Source organism: Nannobrachium achirus (genome assembly GCF_963921795.1).
Source record: "Nannobrachium achirus genome assembly, chromosome: 9".
In the NCBI taxonomy this organism is placed as follows: domain Eukaryota; kingdom Metazoa; phylum Chordata; class Actinopteri; order Myctophiformes; family Myctophidae; genus Nannobrachium; species Nannobrachium achirus.
The window spans coordinates 29,373,779-29,388,802 of record NC_137818.1 but is presented as its reverse complement, the minus strand read 5'-3'; the positions used below and the strand labels follow the sequence as shown (position 1 = coordinate 29,388,802).

The 15,024-nt window shown below is 46.6% G+C and overlaps 1 protein-coding gene across 3 annotated transcripts in view; it reads left to right on the top strand.

The window, feature by feature from the left end:
* The window catches only part of rerea (arginine-glutamic acid dipeptide (RE) repeats a), a 125,733-nt gene that overhangs the window by 35,773 nt on the left and 74,936 nt on the right, over nt 1-15,024 (top strand). For all 3 annotated transcript variants that reach the window (XM_080733523.1, XM_080733525.1, XM_080733524.1), the window contains exon 3: nt 8,646-8,716. In XM_080733523.1, coding sequence (XP_080589649.1) covers nt 8,646-8,716 — 71 coding nt within the window. The remainder of the gene's footprint in view (nt 1-8,645; nt 8,717-15,024) is intronic.

Here is a 15,024-nt window from a genome sequence, read left to right as displayed (position 1 = left end):
TTCCAACAAGTCATGTAGGCTGGTTATTGCAGGTTTGAGCCCCACGAGAAGAAATGGAAATCGGTGGCCATGATTATTGGTCATTGAGATGTGCTCATACTGTTTCCACTGTTCTTAATTGGTTGGAACACCAAATCATAATGATGAAAAGCTGTATTGCAATACAATGCTGTTGCTCCATTGTTGTGCATGACAATGAAGTGATTTCCTGTAGAAACCTTCTGCTCAATAGATGAACGACCTGTACAACCATTTTATTTACAAATGTTGGTTTGCTTAACTCTTTCTGTGCGAAAACCGAATAATCTCGGTTCTTTTTTCCATTCCAATACTAATTTTTTAATCTATTTCGCTTACCCTGAGCTGCTAGTAGCGACGTGGGTGGTCCTGGCTCCTCCACCGCTTCCCAACGAGCCATTCTACTTGTCCCGATGATTTATTCCATTGAAAATGGTTTAGAAAAAAGTTTAGAGCCCCCCCAAAAAAACGCTGTTTCAGCAAGACGTATTAAGGATTACAAGAACCGACATTTTTCGGTTCCTTTAGTAAAATGAATTAAATAATCGGAGGCATCAACGGAAGCCCCTGTCGAATTTTCCATCCAAGCACAAGGCCGCGATTCTGTTTACACGGCCCGTAATGGGAAAAAAAGGCTGCGCCACGCCGCCCACTCCAATAGAAAAACACATCTTTACAGCGGATTTTCTCCAGATTGTGTTCCGAGGCCAGCAGAAAAGTTTTTTTGGCGGCTGAATAACTTTAGATCGGTCTTCTAAAAAATTACATAGCCGATTGCTAACTGAAAGCTAACTTCCTCCGGCTCGCTAGCATAGCACTCATTCGAGTGAAAAGCCAAGCCAGTTCAGGCTGGCGACCCGGATGTGATAGTGAATGCCTACGGGAGAATGGCTGGCACTCTAGCGGCACCTAGCGGCGCCCGGCAGTTATTGAGTTAACACAGGCCCATGTGACCACAAAGCAGAACTAATGAAAAAGTATTGCCAATTGTATTATTTAGCCATCACACTTTGTTTTTGACTAGACATTTCGATGAGGCTACTTGTTAAAAACTCTTTAAAAAGTATTTTGTATTTGTACCTGGCAGCTTGACAGTTCCAACTGTCACATTAATGCTTGTTGTTGTGTGTTGTGTCCGATCCATTTTTCATGCCAGACTCCGGATCTTCTAGAACAGTTTGCTGTGCTGCCAGTCCAGGGGTGCCGCAGAATACTTTGATAATATTTGGAATTCATCAATCTCACTACATCAAAATCTCTTCACTATGCCTAGTAAAGCAGACCTGATTTGCACTGTACTTGAGTTATTTTTCCATCTACAGCCAACTCTCTTCAGCAAAAATGGCAGATCTACAATCTCAGCTTGTAGATCGGCTATTTTTGGTGAACCTCCCCCCCCCCCCCCAGAATAGGGATGCTGGTGTTCAAGTGGTTAAACATCAAGTATAAAGTTATTTTCAAATATTTCTCAGTGACATTGCCTACCGTATCTCAGGTGGAAAGATGTGCATATTTATGTCGCATAATTCAAAAAATTAACAGTGTAATTCAGGGGTGCCGTGGAATAGTTATTTACAGGGGTGCCCTGCGTCAAAAAAAACCCTGTTCTAGAAGTTGAATATATTACAACAGAAAAATGGGAAACTGAAGGAGGTGGCTTCATATTTTTGGTTTGTTCACAGCTGCTTATTATGATCACTATATTGATTTCTCCATTGCTACATCTCATTCGTCTGTCTGCTGAAAGGCTCGCTGATAGATTGTTCTTGTAGTTCTAACAATAATGTTGCCCATGTTACACAAGTCATACTTAGGTCACAGTAATTCAAAGACACAGGCAGGTAATTATGGTCGGTGGAATTGTTTTGTACTTATTTCTGTTTCACTTATTTGGTGTTTACTATGACAAAACATTGAGAACCAAAATGGAAGGTATTTTCCCTATTAGACCTGGCTACTATTTCCATCCAGCCAGACATTAAATACACTGTGGAACACCTGTTTATAGTCGACATTTACTTAAGGAATTAAGACTCAGACATGGAATAGTGCATAAACTATTTAATTTCTGCCGATGTCTGGCCTGTGACATTTGCTTCCCAGCTTCCTACAGTCTCTGTTAAGTGTCGTCGGACTTTTACTTGTAACAGAGTGTGGGGGGAGGGGGGATGTAGCGCGTGGAAGGAACACGTTATTCCAACCAGTTCCTTTCCCCGCTGATCTTCTAATCAAATGCATCATGACCAGCACTTATTATAATACTTCATTATAATGCTATGCATTATACACCCAACCTTATCATACGGTATAAGGTTATCACCAGCGTGTTCATTGTTTCATTGGGGAAACAAACATGCACATTGCACATGGCTTTCCAACATGCATACCTAGAGATTCACCAGTAGTGACAGGATATAATTAAGCAATATTACACAAGAGGGTGTGTGTTATCATGAGTATCAGCATGCCAGCGTGGCTGCAGGAACGAGCCGAAAAACCTGTCCACTTCATTTCATTGTAATTAAGATATTCGATAGAAATTTGTAATTCATTAATGCCACATTTAGTGACTATGTCCCTGAACTTCACATCAATACTGCTAGCCTATCATAGTGTTGGGAGAGGGAGCCTGGCTCTTTCGTGACCGGCACACCTGATTTCTTTGTTTGATGAGACCTGCTCCATAATGCTCATTATCATCACCGGTAGAGAGCTATTTCAATCTTCGCCGGAACTACCTGTTGTGGTAATAAGGGTGTTCAGCTGGCCAAAACTCAGCAGTACCGGAGCAATTCAAGCACTGTAACAACAATGTCCTTCATGAATGTAAGAAGGCTATTAATTGAACCATCATTTTTTGTTGCCTCTTCCACAAGCAAACATAATCTAATAGCTTGCCCCCTGCGCATGTAGGCAGGAGTAGCATTATAAAATGCAGAATTTAACTGCACACCAGCTGTTAGCATAGACAACAAGGTCAGTAATGCCTGTAATTCATTATCTCTTTTGAATTAACCACTGGGACTCCACAGTTGAGGGTGTCTGCATCATTATTTTCTAAAGGTTCCCACCTGTCTTCATTAAAGTGCAGAGCAAAACAGGGTCTGCTGTGTTTTCAAATGTCTGTTTTAGGGGATCAAAAACAGCCGATTGGTGTGGTTGATGGGTGTAAAGTTAACACCTATCAACCACACCAATGGGCTGTTTTTGATTTTTTTAGGTTTACAGTGTAAACCTAACAAAGGTTGTGTGTTGTAAAACAAAAATGGCATAATGTAGCTGTAGTGTCAGAGATGAATTAACCCTTAGGATGTTTTAGTGTAGGTTGGAAGCATGATTAGCATAGCGCTATCCCCCACTACAAAGACCACTTGTCAGTCCCATTTCCCGTTCTTAGTCAAGCAAACGGGAGGGACAACCCCTTGGAGCGGTGTTATATGGAAGTATATCAGTGCAAATCTTTGGAGATCTTTTCTTCCTTTTTTCTTTTTTTAAGGGCCTTCTTCTCTCTCTCCTATCTCTCCCCACGCGAGAAGCTCTGGGAAAAGGGCTTTTTAGTGAAATCCAACCACCTGCCGACTGCTAAATGAGAAAGTGTGGGCTAGCTGAGAGGGAGAGGATGGAGGGCTGGGGGGGGGGGGGGGGGACTTGTCAAAGGGCCTCTGTTCTCCCCCAGGAGTCCAGTCAGCTGTAGGCCTGCCCTATTGTAGAGAGCTAGATGGTATCGCCTGCCAGGTATTTCCCTCTGCTTTCCAGGGAGGCTGAGGGGAGGGGTTGAGGGTGGTTGCTGTCGGGGTGATGGAAAGGGGATAGGCGGTGGAAAAGGGGCGAAGAATCAGCCGGAAGAATGCAGAGGAGTTGGTAATCCAGGAGGTGGCGGGGGTTAGAAAGGACTTGCTCCAGGAGCCCAGGGCCTCTCACCGTTTGTGGTAAAAACCCACCCGCCACGCTAAGCAGACCTGCCCAGCAGGAAGTGACACAAGGTGGCCTGGGTCATCAGGTGCACTCTCCCCTACTGGAGCTCTGTGGTGGATCAGTAATGATACAATAACATGTTCTATAGTGCTCTCTCGCTCTCTCTCTCTCCACCCCCTCCCCACACACCCCTGCGGTTCCATTATCACATTCCTTTTGCTCTTTAATTTTAGGATCAGTAAACTCAAGGGGTTGGTGCAGCTTTCCTAAAGGCTTGTCCTACTCTGTACCGCCTGGGCTGTGTGCGTGTGCGTGCGTGTGTGTGTGTACATACGTGTACGGTGCGCACAAGAGAGGGCTTTGAGCCGAGTGCCCCTTTTAACAATGCAGGTGCGTCCTGCCTCATGGCTCAACACCCGCAAGCATTGCTTAGGAATAAGAAACAGCCCCTCTCTGTTTTAATAAGTCTGCCATGCAACCTAAAAAAAACCTTCATATTCCTGCTGTGTTTTGCTGAGCTCATGCCTCTCCCCTCCCCCTCACTGTTTACAAAACACTGTTTTGTTTGTCTGAGTGTTACTTTTTTCTTTCTTTTTTTTTCAAACATCATCATAAAAGTACAGGCAAGCCGACATTACCGAGGTACCCTTCTCCTCCTCTCTTCTCCCCTCCTCTTCCTCGACAGCTTTTTCATACTGCAGCAAATTAAACGGCAACTTATTTGTTTGACACGCGGAGAGTGGAGCCGGAGCACGGGACTGGGTTCCCTCGCTGAGGCTAGGTGTGTTTTAGATTAGACATGCTTGGCAGCCATAGCAGAATGGCTGGCTGAACAATGAGCTACAGCTGGGGAGGAGTTGGTAGGAGGTGGAGGGGGGGGGGGGATAAAATGGCGTCGTCCCACACCTCCATGAATATTCTGCCTCTTTAACGCTGCACCGACGATGTAATTGGAGAAAGGATGGCTGCCAGTGGATTAGGTTTCAATAGAGAGCTCAGGTTGGAGGAGCTATATGATTAGGTTTTTCCCTGTGCTGTAGTATTGAGCTTTCTCTTCATGCTCTCCTCCTTTCTGGGTGGTGGTCGATAGAGGGCTTTTTGCAGGGAGGGGTAGAGGGCTGTATGTGCTTTGAGTGAGAACGACAGAAGACGAGAGAGAGAGGGAGGTGGAACTCATGGCCACTCAGGGGAAAAAGGCTCTCTTCTACAAAGGGCCTGTGGCTCTCCCTCCTATAGCACAGAGCGCAAACAGACAGACAGACAGACAGACAGACAGACAGACAGACGCACGCACTCGCGTACTTCAGCCTAAATCACCCATCCCCCCTCCCCCCAACACGGACCCTTCTGAAAAAGAACAAAATCCTTCCCTCCCCTTCCACTTCTCCAGTTGAGTGAGGAGACCCACTTCCAAATGCACAAAATGGCTGGAATGTTTAACAAGCCAAGCAAACCCTGGAGGATCTATGTGGCCCCCCCACTCATACGTACACACACACACACACACACACATACCCCTGTCTGACTGAGCCCCGTTGCTTCCTCTGTTTAAGAGTTTGAACCATGTCTCAGCGTTTACTTTCACATTCATTTAGCCTGGTGTTTTAGTCATTTCATAATGCCCTTGAGGTAACAGACTTTTAGCGCTTGGGATGAATTCTAAATGTGCTTTTTTGGCGATGGAAGAGGACATGTTGTCTGAATGATTAAACCAGTCTTTTTTTTTTACCACTTATCTCTCACTTTTAAGTTTTCCTTTCTTTCTCTCTCTTTTTCATGCTAGCTGTAAGTTCTTTGTGCCTGTTGGCATACTCTGCTGTGTAGATGAGGGGACCCGGTCTCTTTAAATCAATGTGCTAGTGAGGTGAAGGGACACTAAACCCTAATTCCCCTGATTTGACTCCTTCCAAACATGTCATCTCATCTCATTCAGATTAGTCTCTTTTGTTCTCTGGCCCCCTTTCTCCTCCGCTCCCCCCTCCTTCCCCTTCCTCTCTCTCTTTCTCTCCTCTCTACACACACGCACGCACACACACACACACACACACACACACACACACACACACACACACAGTGTCGCCCACGGGTCACACAATAGCACCAATGGATATTTTCATTCATATTATCTTGTAAATGACTTCCAGGGATGGTGTTGAGGACGGAGAGGGAGAGGGAGGGGAGGGTTTAAGTGAGAATATACATGCGTCACTCACAGAACCAGCAAGTGCGATAAAGTCCCCCTCCCATTAGAATAGCTCATTCATCCCATAGCAGATAACAGGCCCACCCTGGGCTCTCTCTCTCTCTCTCTCTCTCTCTCTCTCACACACACACACACACACACACACACACACACACACACACACACACACACACACACACACACACACACACACACACACCCTCTCAGAAACAAAGCCCAGGGTGACGCATGCACACAATTCAATTCAATTCACCGCACACACTCACTCGCTCTCTTTCTCTCTCTTACATACACACACACACGCACACAATGCCCTCCTTCACTACAAATGTTATCTAGGGTGTCAAAGCTATTTAATATCTTTGCCCCCACCGCCCCCCTCCAAAACTGCAAGCAGGCAGATAAACCTCAGCCAGATCGATAACTCTGTTGACACAAACAAATAAATAACCGATGATGCCTCTGTCAGCCACTGAAAAGCTAGCCACACGTCTTTTTGTTCACGAAAGCGCTGCTCAATCCTTAAGCCCGTATCGCTAGCACCTCAGTACCTGTCTTTCAGGAGAGGGCAGTAGCCTATTCACTGTGTGTTAGCCTAGCTTAGCCCTGCTACTCTCTTGTGCCCCATTTCTTGTCCTGTCACCTTTCTTCATTATCATCATTCTAGGATAATATTGTTTTGACTCCTTGTATTCCTTACTCTTGGTTTCTTGTAGTGTTGCTGTATCAAGTCAGTGTGCATAGGAGTGTTCGTAAAATGTCCAACAAAAATGGGATGTCAGTGTTAATGGTAGCTTACAGATTGACTGCTGATAGTTTGTGTGTGTGTGCGTGTGTGTGTGTGTGTGTGTGTGTGTGTGTGTGCGCGTGCACGTGTGTGTGTGTGTGTGTGTGTGTGTGCGCGCGTGTGCGTGCGTGCGTGCGTGCGTGCGTGCGTGTGCTGCTCTATAGGCTGACCAGTCAGTCAGTGGCAGCCAGTGGTGGGTAAAGGGCAGCTCAAACCACCCTTACACTGATTAGGGTAAGTGGTTTCCGCCACTTTATTAAATGCCTGCCATTTGAACGGACTGTCCTCTTTCAGTGGTCATCAGTTTGATATAGTCTTCACACAATTAAGTGTCTGTATGTTGATGCCAGCCTGCTGAGCAAGTAAAGCTATGGAGTATAGCCGCAGTTCTAGTTGCAGGTTATACAAATTAATTTGGTCACACTTCCTACGATTGCGGCGTACATGGTCCGTCCACCCACATGGGCTTCAGGTTAGAAAATGTCTTGGTTGCTCTCTTTGTCTGCTATGCTTTGGGGTAGCTGTAGCTTAGTGGTTAGACAGGCTAGTTTGGTAAGCCGAAGGTCACTGACCGGTTCACCTCCTGACCCTAGTCGAAGTGTCCCTGAGCACCAAACGTAACCCCTAAATGTTCCACCCCGAGCGCTCATCGTGACCATCTGAGCAGCCATCAGCTGGGTGAAGCAGAAACAGATTTTTCCCCCTGTGGCATTAGCAAAGGTCTCCATCTCCCACCCCTGTAAGGTGATTTCATATTGTTGAAAACAGGAAGCAGTCATATACACAGACACATACACAGGACATTTTGCCTTTCATCGTTGTGTGTACTTGAAGCATACTCCAATAATGTACCAACCCCATTTTATAGATACTTCCCATGGACGGGTCGTATAGACAAAAGGAATCACTGCTGCGCGGAGTATGCGGTATAACTCCACGCCTTGGTTCTTCCTGGAAGCTACACTGTCAGGCTTATAGTCAGTAGCAGTTTGCTTTGTGCAGTTGAACAGCTCCCCCCCGCCCCCTCCTGCTCTCTGGAACAGAAGTGTCTGTGTGTTTTTGTCCTGTGCAGCGTGAATGTTTTTGTTAAGGAGATGAGGGTTCACGACCTGGCCATACCACCAGTCACATTCAATTTAACAGCACAGCCGGCCCAAGCTGCCGCCCATTCACACACACAATGCACTGGGGGCCATAGAGTACACTCGCAAGGGTTATGTAATTTGGCAACATTTTAAGAAATGAGGAGGAAAAGAGGCTGGGTGGAGTTTTTTTTTTCTTCTTTTTTTGTCTTTGGCCTAGTCACCAGTCACCTAGAGCAGTTAACTTGGCATTAATATGGGAACGTTTGAAGTTGTCCTGTCATGGGGTTAGAGAGTTCCAGCGTGGGGTAAGTGGGGTTAAAGCCAGTATTGCTATCTGACACTCGCTGGTGTACAAATGGAGTGGAACAATAACATAATTCCCCTTGGGTGTAATGTTTGCTTTGGAAAAGGCAACCTTGTAGCGCTCCAAAAGTCCTTAATCCTATTACTCGCATTCCAATTGAATTTGACTCAAGAAGTGGAGGGAAAAAATGTCTTTTCAACAGAGGTAACACCACACACATAATATATTACGACTCTGCCATCTCGTTGCTGCGCTGCATAAAAACATGAAAAGCCTGGGGAAGTGTGAGCACGTTTCTAACGTGTGTGTTGTTTCTTTCTCTCTCTCTTCCAGATTGTGTGTATATCGAGAGTCGGCGGCCCAACACTCCCTACTTCATTTGTAGCATTCAGGACTTTAAGTTGGTGAGTAGCCTTTTCCTTCCTCAGCGCCCCCCCCCACCACCACACACACACACACACCCTGTGTCCTCACCCTGGGCTCAGGCACCCAACCTCTACACACCCAGCCGCCTTGCTCACCCACTGCTGGCCTTATCTGCTAACCCTGCCACCGTTGTTTCCAGCGGCTCGGGGAAAGCCACTTCAAACAGGTCTTTCATCTGCCATAATTGCCTGTGTGCTCTGACGTTTGAGGCAAAGCTGCCAACGTGCACTTTTCCCCCCCATACCGCCAAAGTCTGTTGAGACGGCAGCACATGCGTTGAATTGGAGTGTGTGTGTGTGTGTGTGTGTGTGTGTGTGTGTGTGTGTGTGTGTGTGTGTGTGTGTGTGTGTGTGTGTGTGTGTGTGTGTGTGTGTGTGTGTGTGTGTGTGTGTGTGTGTGTGTGTGTGTGTGTGTGCGCGCGTGCGTGTCGTCGTTGTCCGATGAAAAGAAAACCTTGTATGTCCAAAACCGTTCGTTTTGCATTTATCATTTTAAAAGTGATTTAAACTAGTGAAAACAGCCGATCTACAAGCACACAACGCCTCACACCGCGAGGCATTGTGTGCTTGTAGATCTGCTGTTTTCACTACCTTTGTGTGACGGCCTTGTATGATGAAGCATGGCTTTACTTTGCGAAAGAAGGTACACACTTGAAACTTGGAGATACAAGGTTTCCACCCGACAACGACGATATATATATATGTGTGTGTGTGTGTGTGTGTGTGTACTGTGCATATGATTATTTTTGGGGGGTGGCTGAGTTTCTTTATATTGTTTCATATATCTTTATACACAAGTATCAAATCAGGCTTGAATAACGGCTAATTTTGCTATCCATTGGCAGTCGTGTTTAATTCAGCTTAATGGGAATAAAGTTGTTTGTCAGAGACCATAATTGATTTAATGAAAGGGGCCTACATTTTGGTTTTAAATCGATTCTTTACAACCTAAATTGGCCAAATTGCCTCTTTTTTTTGCCAAACAAAGAAATGCGCTTTTTAATTTGCTGCCTTGAGTGGCCTGTTCATCAAGGCTCCCCGAACCGGGTAATAAAGGAACGTTTATTTATCTCGACCGCGCTACTAGCGCGTCGGACGCAATTTCAATGCGTGTCGACTTGTTGAGGCTTTCGCTTCTTCACACCAGGGCTTTCACTGTTGGCAAAAACGCAAAAGGGGCTACTGGAAAATGTAGTTCATTAATGTGGGGGGAGGACATGGCGGCTCTAGTAGCCAAAGTGAAGTGGCATGCGAGCTGTAGCTGCGGTCGGAGAGCTGCCTGTCTATTAACAGTCCCATTGTCTGAGCAGAGTGCACAGGGCCGGTCAGGCCCCAGGGGGCCCACGTAATGGCTGCCAACAGCCAGGGTGATGATGGGAGGTCAGAGCACGGGCCACACGCACCACCTCTGAGGGAAGGGTGTGTGTGTGCATGCTTTTGTTTCATGTAGGCCTACGTATCCTTGAGTGTGTTAGGAGGGCGGTGTGTGTGTGTGTGTGTGGTAGGCCGAGCAGAAAGCACAGCAGCCAGGCCCCCACAGCAGCACAGGTTTAATCGGATTGCTGATGGAGAGTGCTGAGGACGGCAAGAACCCCATTCTTTCTCTCTCTCTAACACACACACACACACACACACACACACACACACACACACACACACACACACACACACACACACACACACACACACACACACACACACACACACACCTGCACCTTGATTAAGAGCGCCAGCAGAGGTCTGGGGCCAACAGAGCTAATTGTCCAGGGAGAGAAAAAACATTGGTTCCATTAGCTGACCTTCTCTCTCTCCCTCTCTCTCTCTCTCTCTCTCTCTCTCTCTCTCTCTCTCAATCTGGCTTGCTGCTGTTATCACTGCTCTCTTCTGTCCCCCTGCTCTTTTCCTTGCTCTCTTTTCCATCTCCTATTTCCTCTCTTCTCTATCTCTTTCCTCCATTTCCCCTCCCCCCTCTCTCTCTCCCCATCCATCTGTAATTAATGAAGAACCATCTGCATGCATGCCTCTGTGTGTCTGAGCAGACTGTACCCGTGTCCTGTGTTAAAACCACAAACCCTGCTGCTTCTTAAAACGGCTTACACAACTTTTAACAGAAGCTCATTTTATTCTTTATTTTATTTTTATAATGTATGTAATGTACAGAATGTTAACGCCATTTTGGCTGACGTGCTAGCTTAGCCCATAATCTCTTATTTACTAGACCACGCCAAATCCTCTTTTAGCAGACGATGGCCGATTTGATTTTGCGATTTGATGACTGAAATAGGCAGCCTTCTTAGTCGGCCAACCCTGACCCCACGCCGTCTCTACACACTCGTAATTGGGACACAAACGTCTGCCCTCGGGAGGGGGAGCTAGGAACACCCCCACTCCCCCGCTCTGTCTTTATCTCTTTTGTTGAACATAATAGTTGTTGCAATCTCATTCTCTTTCCAGCCACAATATTTGGAGAGGGGTGGCTGACAGAGGCAGCATGAGCACTCATAAGCTGCTACCTGCTATCACTGTCTCTGGTCCTCACATTTTCTTTTTTGGAGCGGTGAAAGCGCTCCCAATCGACAGGTATGTCTGTGGCTGGCTGGCTATGTGGCTGGCTGGCTGGCTGGCTGGCTGGCTGGCTGGGTATGTCCGTAGCATGGCAATACCTTGAGTGGCCACACAAGTTAAAGGAGGGGCGCTGTTGTGCAGGCACAAACACACACACACACACACACACACACACACACACACACACACACACACACACACACACACACACAGATTCACCGCTCCACTTCGAACCGAGGTTTGATTTTCCTCTCACAGTGCTAGTTATTGATCAGTCCATTCTGCAGGGCTGGGGAGCGGGGCATCAGTGGCGGGGCAAAGGGGAAGGAAATTGCATCGGTCCTGAACCAAACAAGCCATCAATATCTCCAAGCCCCTCCTGCCTCCATCTTTCTCTCTCTTTCTCTCCCGCCTCTTTCCCTCGTCCTCTCTCCTCCTATCTCTCCCTGGTCTTTAGGCTGTAACGGTGTCACACGTGTACTTTATCTAATGACCTGTGAATCCAATTAGTGGTGTGTAGAAATCCTGAATGCAGCCATCAATCTCCGTGGCGTGGGGATGAACAAGGACTGAAGCCCTTCTCTCTCCGTCTCTCTCTCTCTCTCTCTCTCTCTCTCTCTCTCTCTCTCTTCTTTGTGTCTCTGTTGTACATATTGTCCTCTTGCATTGCTGTACATTCTTGCTTAAAACAATGCAGCCCAGCTGTCACATCGGGCATCTTTTTTTAATAAATCTACTCTTGACATGTTATGGGGGTTAACTTGAAAAAGCCCCCCCCCACCCTCCTCCCCACCACCAGTGTGTTCCATCTAGGGATGGGACGATATGAACATTTCATATCACAATTATTGTGACAAAAGAAATCGCGATTTACGATATTATCACGATAATCAAAATCGTGACGCATTGTGAGCTTGTAGATCGGCTTTTTTTTTTGGCAAAGACATTTGATAGAGTGAAAGAAAGACTATCAAGTACGTATATTATAAGTTCCTTTTACCAGTTATAGAGGGTTTAAGTGGTACCGGATATGCAGCTCTGCAAATAAAAGGTGAATTGATCCCAGTGCATTAAGGAGGACGATATCACGATAAATTAAATCTCCACAATACGATTATCGTGAGTGTTTTTATCGCGATAAACGATAATATCGCGTATCGTCCCATCCCTAGTACCATCATGCCTCAGCAGCAGTGCCAAATGGAAGATCCCCAGTTGAATCCACCACACCCCCTCCTAGCTTTGTGTCGAGTTGTTCTTGAGCAAGACACTGAACCTCTAACTGCATGGTTGCCTTTGCGGTGTGTGTGTGGATGGATGAATGTAATGAACATTTTAAAGCACTTTGTATAAAGGCGCTATAGAAATGCAGACCATATGTGTTTTATGCCTCGTCGTTGTGACTGAGTTTCATTGACGCACCATATGGATCTCTGTCTCCTTCGCCTTGCCTGGCTCTTAAAATGTCTGCCCAGATACAGGAGTAACCGCTGGGACACCATTTTAAGCGCCAGGGGGGAAGCCAAAGCGGACAAAGCGCCGCGGCGCTAATGCAAATTAAAAGCGCTTGTGACAATGCTTTGGCGGTACCGGCCCCTCCATTAGCTTTAATTCTTCACCGTGCCCGTGTTCAGATCATTAGGCGCAAGCTTGGCGCGCTGCACAATATCCTTTACGATGCGAGCGATCTGCTCAATTAAGTGGCCGGCGTGGTGCAATAATGAGCATTTTGTTGAAAGTACATCATCATAGACGTCATTGTCGGTGTGTTTCTCCCTAATATAGAAATGGAAGACCCCCACCCCCCCCACACTCACACATGGCCCAGTGGAAAGTAGCCGTTCACCTCCACAAAGCTGTTTGCTAATGCACCGGTGTGTTTTCCACAAGGGCTAGTTTCAGTTTACATCTGGTACTGTGACCTTGTAACGTGTTTACAATCTATATTTGATGAGCACGATGCAATGGACCACGCCTCAGGCTTAAGGTTGTGTTATCTTTAAGTTGCGGCGTGGGTGTCGCACACCGTTAACAGCAGGTCGACAACCTTGTGAGCTTTTTGATCTGCTATATCCGGTGCGCAACACACGCACAACTAAGTATAACTTAGGCTTTATCTTTGTGTATGTTAGTGTACTTTCTGAACACACAAAAGGGATGGGACGATAAGCGATATTATCGTTTATCGCGATAAAAAACACTCACGATAATCGTACCGTGGAGATTTAATTTATCGGGATCAATTCACCTTTTATTTGCCGAGCTGCATGTCCGGTACCATTTGAACCCTCTATAATTGGTAAAAGGTACTTAGAATATACACACTTGTCTTTTTTTCACTCTCTATCAAATGTCTTTGCCAAAAAATAGCCGATCTACAAGCTCAATTTCGACGCGTTGTCAGCTTGTAGATCTGCTATTTTTTGGCAAATGTTCTGCCCCAGGATAGTGGATTTTGATTATCGTGATAATATCGTAAATCGCGATTTCTTTTGTCAAAATAATCGTGATATAAAATGTTCATATCGTCCCATCCCTACACACAAAGCTGTGTGTGTGAGCGGACAGTGTTGGCTCAGAGAGAGAGGGGACGGGTCTAAGACGATACACCGTAAACTCCTGAGTATCAGGATCTTATTGTGTACGCCATTAAATCAATCAATCAGCAGCAATATGTGACCATCAGCTCTTTGGCTCCTCCGTCAGTCACCTCTCTCTCACCCACAGCGTCTCTCATCTATCTGCCTCTACGCCCCCCCCACCCCACCCCCCTCTCATTTCTCTATCTGCTGTCACTCATCCCATCCCTCTGTCCCTCCATCCTCTCCGTCTCTCTTATCCCGTGTTCCAGTCATTGTGTCCACGTCCTCACCCATCAACCCCCTCCTTGCTTGTCGCTAAACTCATTTGCTGTTATTGGCCACCTCAGCTGTGCCCCGTCCTCCATCCCTCCCTCCCTCCCTCCTCCCTCCCTCCCCCCTCCCTCCTTTTCCCCCTTATCCTTCATTCCCCCCCTCCATCCTTGCCTCCTGCTCTCTCTCTCTCTCTCTCTCTCTCTCTCTCTCTCTCTCTCTCTCTCTCTCTCTCTCTCTCTCTCTCTCTCTCTCTCTCTCTCTCTCTCTTAATGGAGTGATTGCAGCGTTTCTCCCCTGGGAACAGAGCTGTGCTGCTGGAAGGGATTGTGCAGCCTAGCTCTCTGGCTCTCTCTCTCTCTCTCTCTCTCTCTCTACTGGTCCCTTAGAACCCCGTGCTTATGGACATTTAATTAGATGCCATGTACAATGCAATTATCTAGCAGGAGTCCAGCTCATAGGCTGCAGAGCCCCGTCGGCTTACAAGGGATTGTCGTTGTCATATACCAGTATGTACCATGACAGAGGTAAAATAAAGATGTGGCCACTGGTTTTCATTAAGCCCCCACCCATCCCCTCCCCGACCCCCTCCAGTCATCACCACCAGTTGTCTTGCCATCAATGTAAGAACAAGCCATGTCAAGGTTGAGTGAGCACTGTTTGCACTGTTAGATGAATGCATTTTGGTTTGTGTGTGTGTGCGTGTGTTTGTGTGTACAATCGTAGCTGCCGATGCTGTGATGGAGTGTGTTTGTTTAAGCTTACAGCCTTGCCTGGTGCGTACACTCGCCCACGCTCAGACTCATGCAGACACTCATGTAGGTATTATTGGTGCTAGCAGTTGTACATCAATCCAGTTGTGTGGAAACA